Source organism: Barbus barbus (assembly GCF_936440315.1).
Source record: "Barbus barbus genome assembly, chromosome: 2".
In the NCBI taxonomy this organism is placed as follows: Eukaryota; Metazoa; Chordata; class Actinopteri; order Cypriniformes; family Cyprinidae; genus Barbus; species Barbus barbus.
The window spans coordinates 15935318-15963270 of NC_136730.1; the positions used below are offsets into that span (position 1 = coordinate 15935318).

The 27953-nt window shown below is 37.5% G+C and overlaps 1 protein-coding gene across 4 annotated transcripts; it reads left to right on the plus strand.

The window, feature by feature from the left end:
• The first annotated feature begins 890 nt into the window (after positions 1-890).
• On the plus strand, positions 891-27283 carry LOC306884946 (tetraspanin-18B-like). Of its 4 annotated transcripts, none has more exons than XM_079441207.1 (9): positions 891-1075; positions 11935-12011; positions 23939-24034; positions 24718-24912; positions 25463-25537; positions 25623-25721; positions 25799-25960; positions 26286-26369; positions 26623-27283. In XM_079441207.1, exons 3-9 carry the CDS (start codon positions 23972-23974, stop codon positions 26668-26670), a joined length of 726 nt encoding a protein of 241 aa, XP_079297333.1. In that variant the 5' UTR covers positions 891-1075; positions 11935-12011; positions 23939-23971; the 3' UTR covers positions 26671-27283. The 4 variants fall into 4 exon arrangements, with proteins under 4 accessions (XP_079297333.1, XP_079297332.1, XP_079297335.1 ...); XM_079441206.1 differs by having other exon boundaries at positions 935-1075; positions 11935-12020; positions 26623-27258; XM_079441209.1 differs by lacking the exon at positions 23939-24034 and having other exon boundaries at positions 935-1075; positions 11935-12020; positions 26623-27258.
• The last annotated feature ends 670 nt before the right edge of the window (positions 27284-27953 follow it).

A 27953-nucleotide genomic window follows, 5' to 3' on the forward strand; every position in this document is an offset into this window, starting at 1 on the left:
AAGCGGTGCAAGTTACTTTGGATAAAAATGCTTGAATGAAAACAGTTTGCACATTGTAGTTCAAATTATGAATGAATCATTTGTTGATAATCTGCTATTTAATTCTGTAATTACAATCCACTGATGTATATTTGCTTAGTAGCCTACATATTATTAAGATTTAAAAGGCTACTTGCTGGCTGCAAGAATGTTTAAAAATTATTTTTTGAAACTTTGTTGATGAACTGATGCTGAAGTATTATGTGTGCTAAAATCTTATATTTTATATTTGGGCTCTACATGAGGAGCAGAGAAACTAATGAAAAGAAAAGTACAGAGGCTGATATAGCAGTATGTTCATTCTTTATTTAGGAGGGGAAATTTGGTCTCATCGTTTGTGGATTTTATTATTTTCTGCACTGAATCTCACTTCTCTGTTTGATGTTCATGTAATATGTGACTCATATGTCTAACAGTAGTTAATAAAAATCAAATCAGCAGTAGGATCAATTGTGAATCTTTCCTCTGAGGAAAAGACTATGCTGAGTTTTTCACAAAGCATATATAAACAAGCCTTTGACAAAGCCTCCAGCTCAAAAAGATTTCAAAGACACCTGCTGGTCAGAGGGGTTGGTCTTACTGGAGACTGAATGACTTGATTTAGGTTTCAAATAAAATATAGCCGCGGCAGCACGGTTTAAATCACTGTCAAGGATTTTCAGCTTTGTCAAGTTATATATAATATGATATATAAAATGATGTAGTAGTAGGTATATATATATATATATATATATATATATATATATATATATATATACCAGTACCGTGATTTTGTCTGATTTACAGGACAATACGTCACCATTATGTGGAAATGAAGAATTAATGACAGGAGGCGTGAAGGTCTAGTAGCCGCCCCTGGCCAATGTGTGGCTGAGCAGAAGTGTTGAGTGGATTCAGTGCTGTCGAGAGGAATGAATAAACGGGGCGAAAGATTCACACAGCAGCTGAAGGAATCCTAAGGACGTTTTCATCCGCTTGGATAACGGAGTTTTCGTTAAGTTCGCCTGTACTTAAACGCGAGGATATAAAAAACAAGGTAGGTGTTTTATACCACAGACAACATTACTGTAAGCTGAAAGCAGCACAGTGGAGACGCGTGTGTATTTCTGAGGATCTGAAAGTTTCTTAGCGGGCATGGACATGTTTTACGAAGACATATCACAGGATAAATTTGATAAAAAAACAACAGTTTTTTTTAAGTTGTTTTGGCTAGCTTGCATTGAGACCTGTTAAATTTGACTGTAATTCTATAAAAGAAACTATCTGAAGAAACCAGTTACTATCAGCTTTTGTTTTAGTTTAAATTGATAACAAAAATATAATTAATTTCACATGGCCTCACATGTCTATAGACTACAATTTGTTGGAGATGAATTACAGTAGGATTGTTTACAGGTTTGATCATCAGGTAAACATTACTGCTATCCGTTTGCATAGAACAAGGTGGGAGATGTCACGTGGCTTTTGGGTGTAACCCAAGTCATTTGTAATGTATTTTGAAGACGGAAGACTTGTTTGTTGGAAGGAAGGCTGTGTTTGTGGCTGAAATGACTATCATAACGGGAGCCAAGGATTTTTACTTTTGCTTTGGTTAACTTGTGTAATCCCATTTGTCAGGTGCCAAACCTCACACATGCTCCTTGGGATTATGTTGTACGTTTGAATTAAAGCCAGCCATATTTCTAATTTTCCCTCTTCATACTATTCCCACTGCAAGTTGTAGGCTACTGTCATTTTCAGGTAAAGTGACCATAAGCAAAATCAGTAGGGGCAGGTTTGTTTGCTGCAACTTTAGAACTACAAAAAATGACAATAGTGAAAATAATCAGATGAAGGCGGTCAATATAATTTTGTGGAACATGTTGGTTTGTTACTGGTGCAAGGTGGCCACCTTGGTCTAACCAGTTTGATCAAGATTTTCCTGGTCAGTTTCCCACCATTCCATCCTCATCTTGGTCCAGCTACTGACCATAAATATCAAACTTGGACTAGAAATTATAAGCAAGCTCCATTGGAAGTTTTATTCTGTGATTTCATATCTGTGCAATACAGCTAGAGGTAGACTATTATGAAATATTCCAACTCGTTCTCACAGAAAAACATAGCTATTTCACAAGGTGGCGATTTCGTATACATTTTTGTATGATTTTTAGAAAAAAACTAAGCATGAAGGCCAGCCCCTAAGCCCACCACTAACTGTCACTGGGGCATAAGCAGATCACATGATAATGTACCAATGCGATTGTACAAATTCAGATGAATTAGCAACCAATTAGCCAAAGTGTAAAATAGTTAAGAATTGCCATGAGATCATGAGATTGTCTTTAATATTCAGGCTTTAACTGTTGTATGACAATGATCAGAATCCATCAGAACAGTTTTAAGAGGCTTTTAGACTGAAAGCTTCCGTCCCAATGTTCTCTAACATTTTAAGCTAAAGTAGTAATTTTTTTAATGCATCATCCAATCATTATTCTTTTTTTTTTTAATTTGACCCATTATGAAAAATAACAACATTTTCATAATTCTGTTTAAATGATAATCAATCCTTATTTGCTGTGCTTTATCTGATGTCCCACTTTTCCCACCCTACACAGTTTCAGACTCATGTTCTTCAGTACTCCTAATACCCCTGTAATATGTTGTCATTCACAACACTTCTGTCACAAATCCCTACTTCCAGAAATCGACTGGCCATTTAAACTTAAGATAGATGTCAGGAAAAATCCCTTTTAAAGCAGCTGGAGCCGTCATCCTCTGATATCTATTGCTATTCATCCTCTGGCTTTAGTTAAGACAGGCAAAGCCACTTAAAGAAGCAGTCGCGCTGGGGAGGAGCTGATTGGCAGGTGAAGGGCTGATTTGGAGGCTGCAGGATTAGAAAAGTGTCTGAAAGAGCGGAGAAGAGAAGCTCGGTCAGGACCTGATTCCCCTCCAGTGATTAAACTGATTAAATGCATTTACTGGGTGGAGATAAAGAAGGGTGTAGAAGGGTTGACATGCCAACACATAGACCTTTCTCACTGTGTATTTGCTGTTAACAGCATAAAACCAATTTCACTTATCGCCATCAGAAACAATGGCTCTTTCAAACAGGCTCAGACAGTTTAAGTCAATTATACAACCTGTCAGTGTTGAAAATCGTTGGATTTAGTCAGGCTCTGTGGCTGGCAGGGAGCGAGGAAGAGCACTTGAGTGACTTGAGTATATCAGTACACCTGTGGTGCCAGTTACAGTACAGAATATAATGCCTACTGTCTACTTATGTTCATTTGTGGTCTGTTGATGCTAGTTTTCATCTATAATTATGGTTAAATGTCTGATGAAAAACATTGCTTTGCTGAGCTATACTCATAGGGTTTGTTACTTTTAACATATGACACATGATAAATAAAAATATTGGTTAATTTAATTTAAAAATATTGAAATTTCCCACATTGCCCCACATGAACTGTCTCTCTCTCAACAACTCGTTGGTTAAAAGTCATTTTATGTGTTGGATTATGCTTATTTATTTTTAGTTTTTTAAATAAATAAATACACTTATTGGGACAATCTGTCATTAATTAGCCTCATGTTGTTTTAAACCTGAATGACTTGAAAGAAGGGTGACATGAATAATGAGAGCTTCAATCATCATCTGCATCACTTCAATGCATTATTCCATGCAATGAAAGTTAAGTCTCATATTGTGTTTCACAAAATAAAGTTTTTCAAGTCATGCAGATCTGGAACAAAATAAGAGTGAGTAAATGACAATTTTCATTTTGTTCAAATTCAAACAGTCACCACCACGTTAGGTTTGGAGAAAGTCAGAATTTAAGAATTTAAGTGCCATACAACAAAGGAAGCTTAATTGGAATTAAAGGAAGTGGAATTTAATTAATTTAAATTCAGAAATTCAACAGGTGATGTTATTCTGCAAATGAAGTTTTCTTCCACTCTGGTCAATAAATTTGTTACATATAAAAAGTATATATGTAAATTAAGAACAAATTTCTATAGATGGCATTTCAAATAAACTAAACACTCAAACTGTTTAAAATTTCAAACAAGACTTTGTCCATAAAGTCCTAAAATTTGTCTTGTCAAAACCAAATTTTTAGTTTGAACCTGTTCTTATTATAATTATATTTAAGTTCATTGTAATGCCACTCTTTAGATTCAGCAATTCTGCATTGTGTTTGCTACTTCAATTCAAATTCAGGAATTTAATTAGAATTTAGAAAGCATTCTCAATTGCACAGCCCTGCACTATGCAACATGTCAGAGCATGTGCACTACCCACCAGACCACATCTCCAACAATAAAGAGTTTCTTCGTCCAGGGCGCCACCTGTGAGCATTTCTGATGTTTCTTCCCCCGCCATGATCAATGGCGACCCAGGAGATCCCCAGATTTCGGCTAGTAAAGGCTGTAGCCGTGCATTGAGGCCTCTCCTGGGCTCATCTGAAAAGCTTTTGATGCGTCCTTATGCGGTTGAGAATGTGGATAAAGCTCACAGTTGTCTGTGTTCATTTTTACTTTCTGATGCGAGTCAGGGACCTGCACCATGCAGCGCATTGGCTAATTAGGAAGGCAAAGAGAGGAAACAAAATTTAATTTCACAATGAGGCAGTTCTGTCATTCCACGCCGCATATACGTGTAGATTAGTGTCTTTGTGGGGAGTCACGGTGAAATGTCCGGGGACACGCAGAAGTCCCATCTGTTCCTGTTTTTCAGCTGCAGTCAAAGCCTTGCTGCTTTCTTTAAAGGCTTAGCGGGGTGAACTGATCAGGGGAGTGTTTGACTGCATTCAGGTGTTACTTTGGTTCCAGAGCTGTATGCATTATGTAAGTGTATTTTGCATGCATCCATACATTTATAGTATTACAGAAAAAAAAAAAAATTTAAAACAGCATATCTAGTATCATCCATCAATCTATCTATCATCTAACTCTCCATCTTTACTATAACCTATATACGTATCATACTCAAATCTGCTAAAACAAAAACGGCGAGGCTAAAATTCTTGTTTTATTTAAAGAATAAAGGACCATTAACGCCACATTCTGAAGTCATTTTAATGGTTGCAGGCTTCGTTGTCGACGTCTGCGGCATACTGAACAATGGCCAGGTGGTGCCAGAAAGCCTTCTGTCAAAACCACTTTGATACAGCAGGATATTTAGTGTGTACTATCAGTAAGCTATGAATAATATCCCTCCCTAATTATTTTCTTTGACAGACCTTTTTTCGCTATGTACAAAATTAATTTCCAAGTGAAATGAGTTTTGTACATCAATGTATTTCTCCTAAAGTTAAGAAGTAATTAACTTGGAATCACACTTGCTAGCCTACTAGTTAGTAAGCAAACTAAATATGAAAAGATTGTCACCAAAGAGATTTTTTATTAACAAAGGATCAGCAGGTTGTGTTTTGGATGCTAGTCACTGTCATGGGATGCAGGTGTTCCAGCCTGGATGTGTGTGAAAATTCATAACAGGAGGGTGTTTTGGGGGTTTTATACTGTTGTGTTAATGGCTATGAATGTTGCTTTGTCTTGCATTCAGTCTCAGTAGAACCGGATGGAGTTTAATAATTTGACATCTTTAATTTTCCTGCCAGTGCTTTGACTGGGCCATATCTGGTCTCTCTGTTACCTTGACAACTATAATAGAGACTCATGTTTGCTTTCAGATTATTTGGTTGCATAAATGTTTAGACTGTTGTTTACATTGTATTGAAAGTCAAGTTAACTTTTAAACCCCTTGGGACATTAAGACCAGGCTTTTTTCCATTAACACGAAGGTTAATGTACTGGGACTGTTAGCAGGTGGAGGATGAACATGAGAACACAAGCCAGAACCCTGCTCTCTCTGTGTGCTGTCTTGTTATAGAACTGTGTTGGAGTTCAGCTGATCCGGTGTTAACATCAGTACCTGTAAACCACAAAGCTCTTGCATTTTTCTGTGGTAATCAGATTTGTTAAACCATTGCATGTTTCAAAAATGCAGTCTGTTTTTCATCATCAACCCCCAGGCTTCTTAAGGCATCAGCAATGTGATTGTTTTTTAATTGTTCTGAAAATAGGATTGTCTGATGGGTATTTTGATTCAGCACTCAACACTTTGGGCACATTATAAAATGCACCAATATTAAAAGTCTGGCTGATTATACTTGTTATGGATAACAGCAGTTAAAATTACACTGTCTTTTGTCTGAACAAATTAAAAATAACCACTATGACTGAAAGGAAAGAAGGAAATTATACTAAAATTTTTTATTAATAATATAAAATGTAAATTTGACATGTAAACTTTCACATGCATTTTCATATACAAGTAACATAATATTGTCCATATCCTTGGCTGTCCTGACTTGCTGTGTGTTTTTGGCAGAAATCACCATGACTGAAAATTATGCTAGGGTACCAATATGTAAAAGAGCACAACACCATGAACAACAGCATAGTCAAATTGCCCAAATGTAATTTCTAAAACCTTATTTCTGGGTTTGGTTTTCAGCTGAATGAAAGCTTTATTTTGGTTTTGTGTTTCTGTAAAAAAATCTTTTTGGTGCATACAGTATTTTTGCCTTCATCTGTCATCAGTCTCTCCACAAACCTCTGCACTGACTCAGTAATTTACCTTGCCTCCATAATTGTCCATCTTTATGTTACCTGGAAATTTGAAAATGGCAGGACTCACATTATCCCACAAGAATATTTCATCCGCACAGTCTCTCTCTCTCTCTCTCTCTCTCTCTCTCTCTTTTTTTTTCTGTCTATCTGCCCTTTTTTTGTTTTTACAGCATTGTTCTCAATATGTATAGCCGTCTTGTTTAGCTCTGCAATGAAGCAAATGTATCTTTAATTCCAATCTGACACCCCTTGTGGACTAAAGTGATGTTATAATTAAAAAATTGCACATCCAAACTCCATATGCTTGAATAAAAGCAGAAAGAAGAGGATTAGGTGTGAGGAACTGCTCTCCACAATTCATTAGACATGCTGCTTTACTGCTGTTCACCGTGTCCTACTGTGCTCTAATAGAAGCTGAGCTTCGTGTTGGTGAAGAGAGACTCTTTGTAATGATCATTATGCCCAGATGGCTTGATTGTTGTGAGGGATGTGTTCACCTTACAAATTCAACTTGGCCCAAACACACACTATGCAGAACAACCAATTTTAGACAAGAAATAGCAGAGGTGCAATTTCAGTCATAGGTGTACATTCATTGCGATGATGATTATTGATTTTTATGGTACTGCGGCCTTCAATTATGGACCTAATCTAATGTTTTGAATTGCCATTCATGAGATGGCATGAACTCTCTCCCAGAGGCCATTTATTGGATAGATGCTCTTTGCTGTGAGGCTGTGCGGACTGAAGTTAGAGCCGCTGTTTTCAACCAGTGCAGTAATAAATCACACTGACTCCCTCAGGAAGTTTGAACATCTCAGACAATGAAACATTGGGAAGAAATCTGGCCATGCAGTAAATAAGTCAGAGAGTCTGTGCCTACACTTTTTCCCATTAGGTATTGCCTCTTTGTCTTTCCATGTGTCTCATGGCTGCTAGTTTAGTCTTTCACGTTTGAATCACCTGAGCTGTAAGTAGAAAATGAAAAGTTTGTGAATGACAGGATTTTTATTCTTTTTCTTTTTTTGTGTATCCCCTAGTGATATAAGCGTAATATGCATGTAAATATCTACAGTGTCAGTGTAGGAAAGTAATCCTGCACTTTTAGAGCTTGCTGGACCATTGACTGCTGTTTTGTCCCAATGAGTCTAGGGGGTTGAATGCATTTAAAGAAAGTGAAAATGTGTTAGTTGTGATAATCAGTCAGGTGATTATAGGTATTTAAGTGCTGTTTATAATATGTGCAGATGTAGAGGAAGTTTTTGTTTGATTTTGATAATACTGAATGAGAATACTCAGTAAGAATGTGGTGTTCTTACTGTCCATTTTCCACATTTTACAATGCTTAGATTCATTCTGCTGAATAATTTTCTTCAGAAGTCAATGTAGAAAATTTGAAAAATGTCTGGGCTGCAGAGGCCTATAATACCTGGACATTATCGATTGATATTTTATGAGAACAGTAATTGTAATGGGATTATAAATGGGATATGAAAGTAAGAAATGTTGAGGAAAGAATGTGTGAGTTTCCTTCTTGCAAGTTAAGAGTTGGTGCTTTTGATTTTCTGCCATCATTTTAATGACATAAGCTGTCAAGTGTCATTTAATTTATAATGTATCATTTATATTTTAAAACTTTATTTGCACATAATACATACCATATAAACTGCATTTAAACATTTATATTTGGTTGTACAGCTTTGGGCAATATGTTCATTTTATTAAATTACAGAATAAATGTTGGCTTTTTATTAGATTAATTGAAGAAACAATTGACAAAACAATGGAAAACATTGCTAATTAAAGCAAATTAAAAAAACACAGCCTTTTGGTTTTAATGGCCATATTGTGACTCCATATTTTGCTATTTAGAGAATAATTAGATTAAGATTAGATTAATTAAATTACATGTGCTGCTCTAGTTGGTGTATTTCAATGAGGGAGTATAACTGCACTGTGGGCCATGCAGCCAGAAGATGTTGGAACTTTTTCTCCCTTGAAATCTTTGTATATTTACATAAATTGATTTCAACAGCTGGCTCATAAGTCGACCGCCCCATAAGGGAAAACTCTTGGTGCGTTGTATGTCTAGTCAATCCCTGGATGTTTCTAAGTGTCTTTTATGTTAGCACACCACCCACACTGAACCACTGCATTGCCCAGTGACTTAATGCTGAAGGAATTGTTGAGCCAGTCATTGTTATTGAAACGTCCAAGAGACTGATAAACCTAATTGCGATGCTAGCTGCATGTGTTATTTGATCAAACATGCTGTTGAGTGGATAGTGGAGATCAGTGGATCATTGATTATAAATGTGCTACATTTAGTGAATGTAAAGCACATGGATGAAGAGAAGAACTGTGTATATTGGGTCCTCACAGGTGTGCCAAATGTCTAAGATGCTACGAAGGTATAAATAGTGTATCAGCCATGAACTCTAGGTTTGTTAAAAGGTATGCCTACACTAAAAAATTATAACATAAAAAGAGTGAACTACTCCTTCCGAGAGCAAAGCTGGACAAATGTTCCATGGCCCGATTCTGTGTCCTGCCAGGAGTGTTTCTCAAAGAGTGAGCTTCAGTTTTGTATGGGACTCCAGGTGCTGTATAGTAGCCGAATAGCTTTGTGCTCAGTAAGTGGATGGATATGGGTCATGATTGATTCCCTTTGCCAGGCTCCTCAGTGTTTTTGCCATGTACTTTGAAGGTATACTGCACATAATTGTGTCCTCGGGGTATAGAGTTTGGCCTTCAGTGCTCCCCTTTCATGCCTAAGGTTTTCTCTGATACCTGTCATCTGAAACAGCAGGAATGGGGCTTTTTCAAAGCCTGATCTGCATTTTACCATATATTGTTCAGAGGGACTTGTACGAGAAGGGAATCCTTACAAGTAGTATGGCGCAACTGTGGTATTCATCTTTTTTTTATAGTTGACCTGACCGAGGACAACTTATTCCCTGCAAAACCTTTGGGAGGCCTTACTTAAATTGTGAGATATTCAGGCTTATTTTAAAGTGCAAACAGCCTCGCAGAAAAGTTTTCAGATGGCAGAATGTCTTAGATGGCTCCATCAAATGACATTGAAAGGCATGGAAGTTGAGTGCAAAGCACATGATTAATTCCCAGTGCACATAATTTCAATCTTTTGATGGGTAGGCTGCCTATACACTACTGAAAAAACTACTCAATAATGACATTTTTGGCAAATTAAATAAAGATGAAATAAAATAAATATTAGATGCAACACTTAAACTAAAAAAAAAAAAAACTAAGCGAAACAAAAATGAGAAATATTGCTTTGGCAACTAGCTGAAATAAGTTCAAGGCTTCAAGCTGAATTTTCTAAAACTAATTACTAAAACTAAAAAAACTAATAAATGAGACAAAAGCGCATTAAAAGTACTAAAACTAAAATTAAGAATAAATCTGAAGATTATTAAAAATGAAAAACTAATTAAAACATTAACAAATACTATCTAAAAGTTCCATGCAGCCCATTAACAATTTGCTCTATTTTGTCACATTGTTCTAGGCCATAGCCTGAATCTGTCATATGGTTTGACAGGTCATATATTCCACAAGCAATCTAAACAGCATCTATTTAAAAAAAAAGGAATATTACACACTTATAGTAGTACTCATATTTTGGAAAATATATTAACAGGACAGAATACATCAGCACAATACTAATCTCTTTTAAATAAGGTACGTTATTTTTACAAACCAAACTATAATACATTCAGTTCACAATTAGTGCCAACAATGATTCCTGTAGGTACAATTTTCATAAATTTATAGATGCTAGATAAAATACTAGATAAAATAGAATACTAGATTAGAATTAGAATATTAGATAAAAATAAAATATGCACAATGACCCATATAACTGCATTAGCCTACATTATATAACTCTTTCTGTCCTATATTAATGTCATGGTATATAATTATGTGTATTAAATACATATGTACTGTATTATATAATAGTTGAATACTTGGGCAAATGTGTCCTACAACAGAAAAACAAGCGTTCCTCAGCTGAACTGCTGACTTTTCTGCCTAATTGAAATAAATCAAAACAGTCAGATTCACTTTTATTATACTTTGAATTACCACTGAAGCCCTTATGACAGCTGGAAACAAGTCTTGGTAATGAGTGCTGGTTTGTTTATCTCAGCTGTGATGAGATAGTCATCACACTGTGTTCCAGCCATGGTAAAGTTAATGTGCCGCTCTTTCTCAATAATCATTTCTCACAGTTTGTGAAGCGTGGCAGGTTGTGGAGCCCGCAGAATTGAACGGCTCCTGGAGGATGTAACTCCGCTGCGCAACAGCTGGAAAGTTACTGCAGGCAAAGATCAATATGGATGGGGAAGCAGAATTAATGTTCAGGAAAATGTGTGGTTTTGAAATTTTGTTAAAAATAGCAACCTCTTCAGGAAAATGCACTCTTGAATTAATTAGTAAAATGTGACATGTTTTTTAACATCATAAAAATGTAATATAATAAAAATATAAATCAGTTTTTTTTCAACAGAATATATGTTAAGTTATATATAAGTAAATAGAAATCTGCCAGTCTGATCAACTGCCTTTGCCTCCTCTGGTTGGCTCTGTACACCTCAGACAGTTTCCTGCGACATTTTATTGGTACTCCATTTTCCTTTCTGTTTGTTTCCATGGAAACAGATGAACGTTTCAGTCCCTTAGCGCCATGCCCTATACGAACTCCCCACCATGGCTAATCTGCTCTTGATGCTCTGCGTTCAGAGGGTACAGGTTGGCAAAGAGTTTTCTACACAGTGCATTAAGTACTCTGGACACAATTGCCTTATATTGTTTCAGTTGTGTTGCCTCCTAGTTGATAATCAGTGTTTTAATGATATTCTGGTTCTCTGAAGAATTGTGCATGTGAAGCATCATCGAGCTTGAAGGTTAAGCTAAATAAACCGCTTGTGAGGGCCTCTGGAGAAATTCTTCTTTTTGTGAGTGAAAACATTGTTCATAATAGCCACCAATGGTCTCAAGGTCCCTGGACAGATTAGAAGCATGTGGCCTTTAACTTAGTTGGATGCTCTTGTTGTTGCAGAGTGGACCTGAGCAGACATCTGTCTGTTCAAACTTGGAGCACCAAAAGCATGCATGAATATTAATAGCAAGATGGTTGCAAGCTTTAAAGAGAGCTGAGAGTATGAGGTCTTAATAAAAGAATTTGTATGACATTTATAAGTAACATATGAAATAATGATTTCTTCATTTTCTGCACATTTACCACAGTCTCACAGAAGAAGAGTGAAGCAGATTTCTGAAAAGCACCACACTTACCATCAGCTGGAAGGGAGAGACATTTACAGGTACATATGGTATGGGGAATTTTGATCATTTTTAATCATGCCATCAAAATCTGTTGGCTCTTGCCACTAAGGTCAGCATGCAAATGAACATTCAGTTGATTCTTAATATTAACCTCACATTTAAACTTGGGAATGCTGCCTGTTTGTGTATCAACATCCTTCCATCTAAAGAATCATGTTTTTGTAAAACCCTCATCATCCATCAGCTTTTATCTTGTTCTTGGTTTCACAGTTTCACAGTTCTTGGAAGAATCAATAGTTTGTCTCTAATGCTTGTCAAGCCATATTGACAGTATAATGGTAAATGCTCCTCCTAATCATTTAAAGCTGGCATGAAAGAGAAAATTGTGACCATATTTTCTTCCCTATTGTGAAGTATATCCAAGTGAAAGGGCTTTTCGAACAAGAAAAAAATGCAAGGAGGGACTTGATTTTGTCTATTGGGAAATGATTGGATCGTTGTTGTTTTCTAAGTGCAATCATTTTATGTAGTAGTAACAGGTTGCTGGAGGAGAAGGATTGAAACTCATCTGGCTGTTGGACAACCTTATTGCTTATTATAACATTTTAATTGTATATTTTGACTACATGTTGAGGGGTGCTGCACAAATTTCTGGCCACAAAATTATCAACATAATTAAAACATTGCTGTTGTACGCAGTGTTCTACATGCTTTCTGCCCTCTGATTGGTAGTTCAGACTATTTTAGTCAGCTCAGTGGGCCTCTAAATAAAACTGAGGTGTTTTTTTCCTTGAGTATGAGCTCCGTATTTTCTATATCAGACTAAATGAGCTATAAAAGCCTGGTGTATCAAATATAATAAAAACTGCACAATTTGAAAATATATTTTGTCACAATTTTCAATAATACGGTGGCCGAGAGAGCTCAACGCGCTGCAAATTGAAAAAACACCTGCAAATTAAGAAAACGACTTAGTCAATTTGACAACACATGGGCTTCAAATGCTCACAACACAACCACATAAAGAAACATACTGCAAATACTCACAACACAACTAAACAAAGAAACGCGCTGCAAATAAAATTCTTTGTTTGTGTTGTGAGCATTTGCAGCACCTGCTGTCAAATTAATGAAGGTGTTTTCTTGATTTGCTGGTGCTTTTTCTATTTGCATGTGTTTTCTGAAGTTGCAGTATGTTGAGCTCTCTCGGCCACCGTAAAATAAACTGTTTTATTAAAAAAAACAGATTTTTAATGGACTGTTATTTTATGTCTCAGGCTTTAGAGGGTTAAAATGTTTTAGGGATGGATTTTGCTTGGAATTTTTCCTTGTTATATACATTATATGCAAAGAAGTGGCAGTTGCCTTCAGCCTGAAGTCTTGAAAAAGATGAAGAGAGAAGAGACGCTAGACTTTCCATTTGAAACTGTTGTAAGTGTCTAGTTCTGAGCAATCTGAAAAGACATTTTTAATGGAGACTGCCAGCAACTTCAGGCATTCCCACACTGAACAAATAGCTTGTTCTCATGCTGAGTACATTGTGGCTTTTTACTAAATTCAGCCGCTCTGAGAATGTATAGGAAGAACAAGGGTAAATTTAATCTCTGGATTTGTATGCCATAAAATGCCCTTTTTCCATTGTTAACACTTGTTTTGTCTAGCACTTTCCTCTTCCTTCCTTTGGAAGTACAAAAATGTGAAGGAGCCTGAAGACCAGTATACTAAACTTTTGTCAAAACAGAGGCTCAGTCTGAAGTGTTTTAACACTGTTCTGCATTGCTTCATTCATGTTATTGTTAGTTTTTAGAGCAGATGGTGCAAGAGTAAAGTATTTGTGCGAGGTTTCCTGCTGGCTGTTTTCTAATGTTTTTTTTTTTTTTTTAATCAATACTTTTCCCTCCAGCTTTGCTCTGTTTTTTTCTTCTGGCTCCCTGAGTCTGTCAAACCTTATCTCAACAGGGTGTTAACAGACAGTCAATATAGCTAATGGTAAAGTTTTTCATCATGTTCATGCTTTTCATTGCTGAAAGCTTGTATTTTTAAGGTTATATATCCATAAGGGTATCTGGCAATCTCAAAGTTTATTAAAATGTGAACATTTGCGAATATAAACCTGACATTTCTTTGTTTTCATGTTTGTATCATTCTCAGCATATCCTTAAAAGTACTAGTCTTTTGGCAGATGTCTTGCTCTCGGATTGTAACTGGTATTCTCTGGAGACAGAGAAGAGCAGCACAGTTCAGTGTCTATCAGATAGCACTCCAACACTGACAGCCTCCTTTCCTTTGAGAATAATTAGAGCTGGGAACATTATGGTAACACCTAGAGGATGTTAATGATCATGTACTCTTCTTTTTGCGTGGTTTTCAGTATTGTTATTCTCTTCGTTGTCATAGTGAGGATTTTTGGACAAACTGGAAAGATTAAAAGAGAGCACACTACATCTCATTTATAATGTACTTAAATTACAAGAAAATATTACTTGTTTTTGTGAAATACATAATTATTAGATTTTTGTCCTAACACATCTACTATTGAAAATCTCTAGTCTAATGGAGAATTTTAGTGGATAATCACCATTGGGTCTAATTTAGGAATATTAATATTTGTGTATTAATATTTGTTTATTTAGTAATACATATTTATTGATTAACTGATATTAACTTCTCTAATGACCCTTTTGCATGTATTTTATCATATTTTATCATTCTCACATTTTATAAATCCTATTAGTTAGATGATTCTCTGGTATTTATTGATTCTTTCCAGATGAAATCATTTTTGTTTAGGTGTTAGATTTGATATGCTTAGTCCTGAAATATCCACCATGTTTTTGTCCCTCACAGCATAATGCTGTGGACTTCTGCTAAAAGGACTGACCAATACACAGATCTCTTATGTATTTTCGGGTCAGTGTTTGCACTTTCTTAAAAAAATCAGTTTTGTCTGTCTGACCTTACATCTGTGTCAAAACACATCATTTGAAGGTCATAGCATTTTGTGAGAATCAGAGTAACAGCTCCTGAATACCAATGGAAACATGGTGGATGAAACATCTCATACATGAAATGTATGAATGATTATGAAGTCATTAAATCGTCTAAATTTCTAAAGTTTACTGTCAGCATTAAGTGTATATTCACTGCATCTGTTTTCCTAATGCATTTTATTTGGAAAGATTCATTACACCCAATGTTTTTTTTCTTTCTGATAATTTTCAATCAGTGTTATAATTATATCTTATAGTGAAATGACACAATCGTACATTTTCTTAAAATTGACTGCCAACCTGCGTTCAGATCTGCCTCCATCCAATCACTTGCAGCCGATGGAGACAACCAAGTTTCCATCCTACATCTTTTTTGTTTTCCGATAATCCGTTTCGCTCGGATGTACAGTATGTCACAATATGGAAAAAAAGAAACTGTCACTACTTCTGTTACATTGCAACTTGAAGTACATAATAGGTGATTAACAGTCCAAATACAGGTGATTAAGTCTGAACAAAGGGATTAAAGAATCACTGTTTCTACTGTGTACCTGGCATGAACCTTGAGAAATGATGAGCTTTATCTCCAAAGAAAAGGCGGTGAGAATATTGGTGCAGCAACTAATCAACAGATCAATTCTTAGCCTAAATGCATTGATTGGCTCTAGCACTGGTGTATGCTTCTCTCTTGGGTAGACTGAGGTGCTGACATAATTAGATGCACAGGCATCTCTCTTCAGAAACATCATCCTCAGATACAGCATGCTCTAGAATGCAGAGACCGTGAATGATTGAAGTCGTCGTACTGCGAAGGGAATGCCATAAATAATAGCAGTGTTTACTGGTGCATGCTCTGAAATTAACTACTTACAGTAATGCAATAGCATGTTTTTGTGTTGTATCGTTCAATACATGCTATCACATGAAAAGTAACCCCTCTTTTTTAATTAATACTTATCAATGAATTCCTTTAAGTGATGCCCTGACTGGTTGTGCACTAGAGCGCGGTTCATTAATACAGAGGTTATGATGTATGTTCTGATGCCACATGAGATGGTAATTCGGATACAGCCGTTTCCCAAGGGCTTCAGTAACTGACTAAAGAGGCAAGTCCTATAAATTCACTTTATGTGTCTGCTTAGCATTCAGCTCACCTCGCACAGCAGCCATTGACTTCTGCTCTTTAATATGGATAGTTCCTCCACCCTCCTCCACAACATTTTTTCTTGTTCCTATCAGTTGAGACCCATAAGAGTAAAATAATATATTTTAGTATGTATTTAATATCATGCCATGCCATTCATTTAAAGTTATTTAGTGCAGTGACTTATCATCAAAGGTAAAAGCAAAAGCTGTTTGACCTCCGTTTAGGGGCTTGGATAAGAAGAGCAGGAGGAGAAAGAAAAAGCTCCCCAGGGGTAAAACACAATCTTTACAAGGTCAGTCTCAGTTCAGGAATGTGTGCCAAAAATATCAACTTGGTTGCGTCAAAAGGACTAGATACAAAGAGGTCTGTACATCTAACCATCCTGTTTTTACAATGTATTACAAAGAGTGTGACTTTTAAGGTGGCTTATTAATGTTAAAGTCTGATCATTATGTAGCAAAGTGTGTTCTTTCAGTATTGTAATTTTCACCTCCTTTTTGTTATTATGAACAAAGGAAACATTGTTGAAAGGAATTGTCTAAAAAAGTGTGGAACCTTTGAAATCAGGCTCATCGCTCTCTTTGTGTTATTACATGCAAAATAGAGACTTTTCAGTGCTAAAGTGTTTCAAGTTCAATATATTCCACTGAAATCAGCTCCATGCTGACACAGTCTGGTTTATATCACTTGAGAGAATGCAAATCTGTTAAGTGGCTGTCTTTTACAATGCAGTAGATGGCTTATTTTTCTTTTGGTTACTTTCATAGCAAATATTAATCTAATAGTAACCAGTGTAGTGTATGTCTGTCAAACATTTTCTCAGCAAATGCTGAAGTGTTTACTGAAAATTAAAAAATCTGTCAGCATTCACCCTGTAAAGACAAATTATCACTGTGCAGCATCTGCCTTTGATGCTATTGACAAAAAAAATGCTTAAACACTTTTCAAAATATCTTCTTCAAATAAAGGTTTGAAACGACATGAAAGTGAGTAAATGATGACAAAATATATTTTGTAACCATATTTGTTTGTTCTCATTGAAGCTGCCAGTAAACATACTTTACCATTGCATCTTAATTCAAACAATAGTTTGTTGGATGTACGATATTCCTTTTTTTTTTTTTTTTTTCACTGAGCTTCAGATTGATTTGCTGCCAAAATGGGCGTTGCAGTTCATGACAGGGAATCGCTGAGAAATGTCAGAGGCAGTCTTTTAGTCTGACACCCCTCTTCCATTTTTAATAGTTAAATTTGACAGAGCTCTAACAAAAGACAGCAAGACTTCAGCAAACGCAGTCGGTAGGTGTGACATCCTTTACCAAAATAGACTTAAAGGTGCCATAGAATGAAAAACTGTCTTTACCCTGGCATATTTAAATAATAACAGTTCTGTACATGGAAATGACATACAGTGAGCCTCAAACACCATAGTTTTCTCCTTCATATGTAAATCTCGTGATTAAAAAAGACCACTGAAAAACAGGCGAATCAGAACATAACACCGACTGTGACGCAACAGTCGGGATCACTACGCCCCCAACATTTGCATAAACCCGCCCTTGTTCTAAGCCGGCCGAACCATCAGAAGCTCTGCAGGTATTGTAAATAAACAAGCGCGGACAACAGCGAAAATAACAAAATAAATGTTATGTTCCAGGCCGTGCAGGGGGTGTGAAGTGCAGGGATGGGTTGGTGTCTGTGTTCAGAAAGGCACAGAAAGCAAATAACGCGAGCCACTAAAGGGACATGGTTAGCTCCTTGCTAGCGGTAGCCTGTTACAGTACATAAGATTTCACTCTCAGTAAGGAGAGATGAGGATGATGGCGAATGACTTACAGATCCTGAGCACCACTGACAAGCATCTGATCTTGTGAAATGTGTGGTAAGTACTGTTGCTCCATAATGTAAACATAGTTTGTGTGATCGCGTCTCTTGAAAGTGAAACTATAACTCGATCGATGGATCGTTCAAAAGCAGTTTCAATGCCTCGCATATTAATAACGGCTCCCTGATGCCCGCGTTTTATATACAGTATAATTACCCGTTATATTAACGATATAACTGCGAGAGAAAGTATTTAAATATATATTTTCCTCCCTGTGCTTCCTTCTTGCTGATGAGCCGTACTGTGAAACAGCCAATCAGAGCAGGGCTCAACATTGAGCAGCACTGTGAAACAGCCAATCAGAGCAGACTTCATTATTATTCATGACCCAGCCAAATAAGCCAATAACAGACCGTTTCATTCTAGGGAGAAATCCTAGGGTTGTAAATGGACATGTAAAATAATTTCTGGAGATTTGTTGCCCTTATCTAAGCCACATACCTTCTGTGTAGATATCAGAGAACAATTTAAAATACTGTATTAATGCATTCTATGGCACCTTTAAGTGCAGTTTTTCCATGTGTGTTCAGTTAGAAAACATGGTAGTCTTTCAATCAGAAACATGTTGCCTAATGTTATTATTTGTTAAGCAATTTGTACTTCACAACCAGAAGAAACCAACCAGAGGGAAAGACCTTACACCAATGCTGGATCTCATGGGTCAGCTGAGACAAACATGCACAGATTGTTTGAAGAGCAAAGTTCTCACGTCACACTCAAATAGCTTATAACAAGTGTTTACACACAATGCGAGGAGTGGATGAAGAAGATCCTCCATACTGCCTCTCTCTCAGCTGTACCACCCAGTTGGAGGCTGTCTCGTGATTGATGAGTGCATCGTGAATTCAATGTTTTGCCAGAGCTGGGTGAAAACACTTCATGTGTATGCTACGATTCCTCCAGGCAGCTGTGACAGGTTGATTTATTCTGTAAGAGGCAGAGGCGGTGTGATTGGTTGTGTTCTGTAGCTCGATGCAGAAATCATAGCTCAATCCTGCCCCACTATCTCCTCAGTCACTGACTCTCATCTACTGCTCTAACAGTGCAGTGTTTTCCCCCTCTACAGTTCAAGAGGTCCCTTCTGCATTAAAAAAACAGATTTTTGGGTGCTTTTTGAGTTCAGTGAGCAACAAATCCAAGATTGTGTAATCTGATATGCAGATATTTGAGTTTTAACTGAACAGAAGCCAAATGGCTGTTTTTATGTGACAAATTGTAGAATTACTGGATCAAGAAGCGGTTCAGTTCCTGTAGCGATCCTGATTTTATTGGTGCCATATAAAGGTCAATCTGTTTTGCAAGATTTTTTTGTTTAAGAAAATTAAAAAGAAAGTTGATTGTAGTTCCAATATGTCACATATCTTCTGGTTTTACTCACAAAGTTTATCTTACTATAAATTTTTTAAGAATACCAGTTATAAGAATACCAATATCAGTTGCCACATTCAGAAACAGAGAATGCAGGAACATGCAGGAACTTTGTTGCATATCCATCATTTGAATCACAGTTCGAGAGCTGTTTTTCCAACCACAAAAATTTGCAATGCGCTTTGCGAATGTTCGTTGGGACTACAGTATGTATTCAGAAAACACCAAATTGTTTAACTGGTACAGTTGGGCAAAAAAGTATTTAGTCAGCCACCAATTGTGCAAGTTCTCCCACTTAAAAAGATGAGAGGCCTGTAATTTTCATCATAGGTACACTTCAACTATGAGCGACAGAATGGGGGGGGGGGGATAACAAAAGTTCATCTCAATACTTTGTTATATACCCTTTGTTGGCAATGACAGAGGTCAAACGTTTTCTGTAAGTCTTCACAAGGTTTTCACACACTGTTGCTGGTATTTTGGCCCATTCCTCCATGCAGATCTCCTCTAGAGCAGTGATGTTTTGGGGCTGTCGCTGGGCAACACAGACTTTCAACTCCCTCCAAAGATTTTCTATGGGGTTGAGATCTGGAGACTGGCTAGGCCACTCCAGGACCTTGAAATGCTTCTTACGAAGCCACTCCTTCGTTGCCCGGGCGGTGTGTTTGGGATCATTGTCATGCTGAAAGACCCAGTCACGTTTCATCTTCAATGCCCTTGCTGATGGAAGGAGGTTTTCACTCAAAATCTCACGATACATGGCCCCATTCATTCTTTCATTTACACGGATCAGTCGTCCTGGTCCCTTTGCAGAAAAACAGCCCCAAAGCATGATGTTTCCACCCCCATGCTTCACAGTAGGTATGGTGTTCTTTGGATGCAACTCAGCATTCTTTCTCCTCCAAACACGACAAGTTTTTACCAAAAAGTTCAATTTTGGTTTCATCTGACCATATGACATTCTCCCAATCCTCTTCTGGATCATCCAAATGCTCTCTAGCAAACTTCAGACAGGCCCGGACATGTACTGGCTTAAGCAGGGGGACACGTCTGGCACTGCAGGATTTGAGTCCCTGGCGGCGTAGTGTGTTACTGATGGTAGGCTTTGTTACTTTGGTCCCAGCTCTCTGCAGGTCATTCACTAGGTCCCCCCGTGTGGTTCTGGGATTTTTGCTCACCGTTCTTGTGATCATTTTGACCCCACGGGGTGAGATCTTGCGTGGAGCCCCAGATCGAGGGAGATTGTCAGTGGTCTTGTATGTCTTCCATTTTCTAATAATTGCTCCCACAGTTGATTTCTTCAGACCAAGCTGCTTGCCTGTTGCAGATTCAGTCTTCCCAGCCTGGTGCAGGTCTACAATTTTGTTTCTGGTGTCCTTCGACAGCTTGGAGTGTGACTGTTTGAGGTTGTGGACAGGTGTCTTTTATACTGATAACGAGTTCAAACAGGTGCCATTAATACAGGTAACGAGTGGAGGACAGAGGAGCCTCTTAGGCCCCGTCCACACGAAGACGGGTTTCTCTGTATACGCATACATTTTTTACCGTATAGGCGTTTCGTCCACACGAAACCGGCGTTTTCGAAGAGTGAAACCGATCATTTTTGAAAGCCGGTTTCATGTTTTCGTGTGGACGGCGAATCCGTATATTTTCTGAAACGATGACGTCATCAGCCCACGTCTCGCCCCTAATAAGACACCGCTACGTCACATAACAGCGACAACAACAACAACGTCAGACTACGTGCCTGTGTTCGTGCTGCAGAACCTACTGAGCTCATTAGTTTTATTAAAGCAAAATCTTCTGCTTTGTGTGTTAGTTTATATTCAGCGCGCAAGGTTTACGCACATGGTCCAAGTCTTCTTCTCTGTTTTTTTGTGTATCTCTGTGGCAGAATTACAGCGCCACATATGGGTCTGGCATGTGTACTACATCGTTTTCAGTCGGTTTCAGTGATTCAGTGTGGACGCAGATATTTCCTGAGACGACTCCGTTTTTACGGAATTTTTTTTAGAGCGAGGCAAAAAAAAAGATCGGTTACGGAGAAACCCGTCTTCGTGTGGACGTAACCTCAAAGAAGTTGTTACAGGTCTGTGAGAGCCAGAAATCTTGCTTGTTTGTAGGTGACCATATACTTATTTTACCGAGGAATTTACAAATTAATTCATTAAAAATCCTACAATGTGATTTCCTGGATTCTTTCTCCCCCCATTCTGTCTCTCATAGTTGAAGTGTACCTATGATGAAAATTACAGGCCTCTCTCATCTTTTTAAGTGGGAGAACTTGCACAATTGGTGGCTGACTAAAAAGATTTTTGCCCAACTGTATGCTGGTAACATCGGAACTTGCAACCATAGTTGGCTAACTATACTTTTGGGAAATGCACCCCTGAACGATTCACACTTCTTCTGATGACAACAATTACAAATCAGACTCTTATTTGGGTAAAAAATCTCCCTCTCACGAGGTAGTACTTTTCAAAGGTCAGGAACCTTCAGGGGTGGGACTTGGGTGAACATGCTGATTGGTTGTGTTCACGCAGCATTGTATTTCAACCATCATTTATTTGCATCATTTTCAAAATATTAGTTCTTGTGTCATGAAATGTAGTATTTCAGGTGAGAATGTAGTTGTTTAAAACTCAAATCTGCGGTTTATTTATGAAGACAGCACCTACTTGAAAATTTGCTTCGCTGATTTCGGAGATGTGTGCTCCAGGCAATCATTGGGCGCTCAGGAAAAAAAAAAGTTTCTTGGAAAAAGGTTCCTGCGACAAATTGTTCCAGGTAATTGCGTTGGAAAAATGGCATGCAGCCTGGAGCCCTTACGATGACGTTTAAGCAAAGCAGCACTATTGAGAAAAGTAAATTAATTAAATAGAGTACAAAGATACAAACAAAAATTGTACACGGTCCATCAATTTATGTAATGCAACTCCTTTTGTCCATTGTTGGCGTGTCTGGATTGTTGCAATGAGGTTTAAAGACTTCAATAAAAAAGACAGCTGTGGCTCTGTGATAATGGCCTCGAGACTTGTGGGCTGAGCCTTCAAACCTTCCGAGGCTGGTGGTCTTAATCTAAGAAGACTGATACGGCCAAACACCCACCTTTCCACACACATACAAATAAAATTGCTCACCCACCTGCAAGTTAACCGAGTTTAGCAGGGCTCCCGAGGTCCCTTCCATTCCGCCACTTATAACACCTGACTGACTCGCAGTGTTGCACAGGAAATTACTTTGGAAAAACCAGGCTGGGGGGATTATTGAATTATGCCTGAACCGTTCCGTGAGAAGAGAGGTGGAATTATTTGCTGCCACGGCATCTACCGTCAGCTTCCGTGAAATCGGCCAGCTGTTCGGGGCTATTTTTACAGGGAAATACTGCCCACAGCTGCAGAAGGCTAGCCGAGACACTGGCCGGTCATAGCAAACCAGCAAATATGAGAGTCCGTCTGTTATTATACGCACTATTGCTTCACCTGATCCCAAGGGCCGGTTTTTGAGGCAGTAGCAAAGTCAAAGCTAACTGTGGGAGGTGAGCTCAGGACCCAATGCACTAATGAAGAACTGTACCATCATTAACCTTAATTCCCCTAATGGTCTGTAATTATAGAGAGTGCATTGTCAGCAAGGGACACGTTTTTCACGCTTTTCACGGAGGGAGCACTTACCATCAACCTTATTACTCTAAAAAGACATGCGGGAAAAAGCATCAAACAGATATTCTTTATCATCACAAAGCTAGAAAGCAGAATACTGAGTATAAATGCAGGACAGGCTAAAAATGATCATTAATTTCAGGCAACCAGAATCTTAATTCGACCATGTTGCAGTAGCACCCTCTAATAGTGTTTTTGTACACTGTGCACCCTGAATTGTCTCGTAGCAGAGGAAAGGGAAATTTGCATCATTAAAGAAACACAGGTGATGGAACATCGTTTGAAAACACCTGGAGCATATAAGCAGAAAAGAGCTAGAGAGCTTAGATGAATTTCAGAAAAAGACTGGGGCACACAGCTTGCGGTCTGGAGTGCTGAAAGGACATGTTTATTTAGCCGGCTGAGTATCGCTCCTGGTGTGAAGATGAGCAAATGTGCTCCAGCAGTCCTGATGGTGTTTTAGCCAAGCTGCCCGCTTTCAGTACTCCTCCTCCATATTTCCCTTTGCAAATAACTCATCGTGCACGTCGAGTCAGCACGTAACATGCATGAGCAGTCGGTGTGAAATGTTTTTATAGAGAAAATGCTGTGAATTCTGTTTTACGTCCATTTTTGTGTTACATTTCCAGGCATATGATTACAGGAGCTGCCAGTCATTCTTTGAAATACATAATGCGACATTATTCATCTGGAGCGCCTCAACACAATATGTCTGTCAATGTGTGTTTGTCAATGCCAGTGTATTATTTAAGTGACAAATTCAAAAAATGATCTCACTGAATGAGCTTAAAAACACAAAAGCCCACCAGTCACTGACAACGCTGACTCATGGACTTGTCTTTAAATGGAGCATGTGACATTCACGTCTCCTGTGGAGTAACGGCTCTCTTTGTTTCTTACGATGCATCCTCAGGGGCAAGGAGAAGCTTCAGCAAGAGGCACAAGTATGGAGGGGGACTGTCTTAGTTGCATCAAGTACCTCATGTTCATCTTCAACTTCTTTATTTTTGTAAGTGCTTGCTTTCTCTTACTTTGTCTTGAATGGCATGAGAGAATTATACACACAAAGCTTCCAAATATGAGTTTTGTAGTGATGCCATTGAAGAACCATTTTGGGTTCCCCAAAGAACCTTTTATTCAACCTTTCATTCAAGAGTTCTACAGACTTTTTTCCAAGAACCAATTTAAAGAACCTCTTCCACTATAGAGAATGAAAAGGTTCCATGAATGTTAAAGGTTATTTTTAAGAGTGTAGGCCATTGTTTTACATACCATAGGCTGATAAGATCTAGACTTGACTGTGGCATCATGCTAGTTGTGTTTGTTTCTGACTGACTACGAGTGATGATTTGCTTTGGTTGGAAGTATCTGTTTTCTTTATTATATTAAAAACCTGATGATATGCAGGTGCAGACTCTTGCTTTCCTAACAAAATGTGTAGTTCAAAAGAGTCTCAATGATCCAAGTCGTCACTTTGAACAAACGTTAACGTTACGGTATTAAAAAAACGCACTGATCTTGTGCCAACGTGCCTTCGTTTTGCTCATGAACCACACTGCACTTCCTTTGTTCCTCAAAGGTGTTACTGAACATCAGTCAGCTTTCATATGCTTAATTTGGTTATTTCATAAAATCATATTTTGTGTTTATATTGTGCTGGGATCTATACTAAGCCATTTTTTCCTTCTTTAGCTTGGAGGTGCATTCCTTCTAGGGGTGGGAATCTGGGTGCTGGTGGATCCGACAGGTTTCCGGGAGATTGTGGCAGCCAACCCTCTCCTGTTTACTGGAGTCTATGCAATTTTGATCATGGGCGGGATGCTGTTCCTACTGGGATTTCTGGGCTGCTGCGGTGCCATACGAGAAAATAAATGTCTTCTACTGTTTGTATGGGACTTTCTTTTATTACTAGATATAATTTATTGGTATATGTTTTTAAAATCAATCTTTAAAAACTCTTAATAATTTAACTACTTATAATTAATACATTAAAATACATTATAATGTTGTGAGTTGCCTAAATTCACTTGTAGCATTTAAAATGTTTTGTGTGTGTGTTTTATGTGTATTTATTTAGACAGAAAATATATATTTTAATAAAAGCCACAACTTTGAAACATTAATTGGCTTATCAGCATTAGAATTATTAATACTGTGCATCCCTATTTAGCATCAAAAAGCAGTGTGTAACACCTAATAATGCTTATTTGTTGCATGTCTTCACATCTGATTCAGATCTGATTCACACCTGATATAAATGATCAATTTATTTAAACAGAATAATGCACATTTTAAAGTAGACTATAACATGAACATTATAATTGGCTTATCAATATCAGTCAGAATAATATTAATATTGTGAATTCCTGTTCCTGTTTATACATCTAAAGTACTGCACATCTGATTTAGATGCAAATATCCTGTTTTTCTCCCACAGTTCTTCATGCTCATACTCGTCATATTCCTAGCAGAGCTGGCGGTGGCCATTCTGGCATTCATTTTCCGGGAGCATGTGAGTATTATTATAGTTGGATATCATCAAGCCACCTGTAATATACCTCTGCTCTCACTACTACTGTCTATCTGTGGATCAACAGCTCACCAGAGATTACTTCACCAAGGAGCTGAAAACACATTACCAAGGCACCAATAGCACTGATGTCTTCACCTCCACATGGAACGCCATTATGACCACAGTACGATAACATACTGCACAAAATATAACACAATAATGGCATTAAAGGCGTGTAACTGGGTATTGGTGTCTTCATAGTTTGATTGCTGTGGAGTGAACAGTGCTGAAGACTTTGATGATCAGAGCCTCTTCAGACGACTGAACCCCAGCAGACTAGTGCCAGAGGTCTGTTGCCAGAGGAACGATCTGATGATGAGCAAGGAGGAGTGTCTCAAGGGATTTATGCCAATCCGTAACAAGGTCAGCAATGAGTTTATGAATGAGAATGAATATGTAAGAAGAAATTGAGTAGAAAAAAAGAATGAAAACCAAAATCAAAGGAAGTTAATATGTTCTTTTTAGAGAAAGGACAGTGTGGTATATGACCCTGTCCAAGTATTAGCTCTAGAAATTAATGATTTTTGAGTTTCTGAGTCATATATTCTCTTCTGTTAATATATATACATTGATTCTAACCAATTTGGAATTACATTACTATCAGTAGCTTGTAATAAATTAGAAATTCATTATCCACTGAAACAACATTTTGTTCTCTCATATTAAAATGTGTACTTCTTGGAAACAGGGCTGTTATTCAGCAGTGGTGGACTATTTTGAGACATACATCTATATGGCTGGAGCCCTTGCTATTGTGGTGCTGACTATTGAAGTAAGGTTATGATTTTGCTTTTTAATAATAAAGTACCATGTGATGATTTTACACTTAGAATGCGATGACAAATTGTTTTGCAAGAACTATGGGTTGTGATCGCCACCTAGTGGAGAGAGTAGAAGTGGCTTTGCCATGAAATGGGCATCTCACAATTCTATTCAATTGAATGCAGAATATAGAAGTATTTTAAAACAACATTTGCATTGAACTCTTTGCTAAACTATGTTTGTTTTTCTTTCTCTCCCATCAGCTTTTTGCCATGGTGTTTGCTTTGTGTTTGTTTAGGGGAATCCAGTAATCTTATCATGCTGTGCGCATTAAGGACATTTTGAGGAGGAAGAACATGGCATGGCAGAAATTTTTAAATAAGAAAAATAAGAAAACACTTATATATTTGCCATCTCTATGTTGTCATGTTGGAATATCTGAAAATTGCCAAAAATGTATCGTACTTCACAGCTGGGACTTTGAGGTACTTGTGAAATCATTCGTAAATTAAGGGTGGCATCTATGGCAGTCCTTTAAGGTTAATGGAGGACACCTTGCACTGATATTTGGTTGAATATTTATAGATGACAAAAAGACTGATTTGTACCAAGATGTTTTACCTCTTAACTACAGTAGATTGTTCACCACTGCTCCAGAGCCATGCTTAAAAAACTACACTGTGTGAATGGGAGTGTGTGTCTGTGAAACAGAAGATTGGTTTGTGTGTGTGTGCTTGTTTCTGTATAACATCCAAGAGGCCAGCAGCTTCTATAAAGTAATGTTTTGTGAGTTGCAACCATAAATATTTTATGTGATTTTATCAAAACTGTGCTGTATTTGTGTTGTATCGATTGTACATGACATTGAATGATATTAAAAAATAAAACATCTGCAGTGCTTATTTGCATTGTGTTTCCCATACCATTTGAATATGGCTATTCCTATAGCAAATTTGAGCAAAAACATTCAATATTACACAAACCACTTATGGCTTTAAAGAATGTGTCAGTACACTGAACTATTGAATTTATGGGAAACGTATGATTTAAGTGTAACCCATAACTCCAGAGTGATGCATAAATATTTCATACTAAAAATGATTATCTAGGAAGCCCAATTTTAAAACTTAATATGAAAGTGGTTTACAGTTCACAGAAAAATAAATGAATGGAAAAAAGTGTTACAAGTTGTTGCTGCCTCAGGCTGTACAAGATAAATATCCTGGGCAGTGTATTGGTCCTCAAGACTTGGGGGACTTAAAGAGACACACAGGTAAGCAGGTAAGAAGCTTTTATATGCTTTAATCCAAGTTTCATCCTTTTAACTAAAATAATGCAGAAATCCATGGGCAAATCACTGATTCCTAAATCAAATAAGGTGTATGGAAGATCAATAGGTCTGGCTCCTCGGGACTTGAATTTGACAGTTATGTTTTAGTATGTTGGACAAGCTTGTCATTAAGTTTGCAGGCAGAATGAATGAGCTTTTTTCAAGTGCTAATCATCCATTAACCACTTGTCAGCAACATCATGTTAACTGATTTTCATTTCCTTGACTACCTGCAATTATTTTCTGAATGCTAACTGCCTGTTT

Bases quoted from the DNA above. Each gene is read 5' to 3' on its own strand.
- LOC306884946 (XM_079441206.1), top strand. The intron at 25,961-26,285 runs GTCAGCAATGAG...TCTTGGAAACAG, and splicing joins TTATGCCAATCCGTAACAAG to GGCTGTTATTCAGCAGTGGT. The intron at 26,370-26,622 runs GTAAGGTTATGA...CTCTCCCATCAG, and splicing joins TTGTGGTGCTGACTATTGAA to CTTTTTGCCATGGTGTTTGC.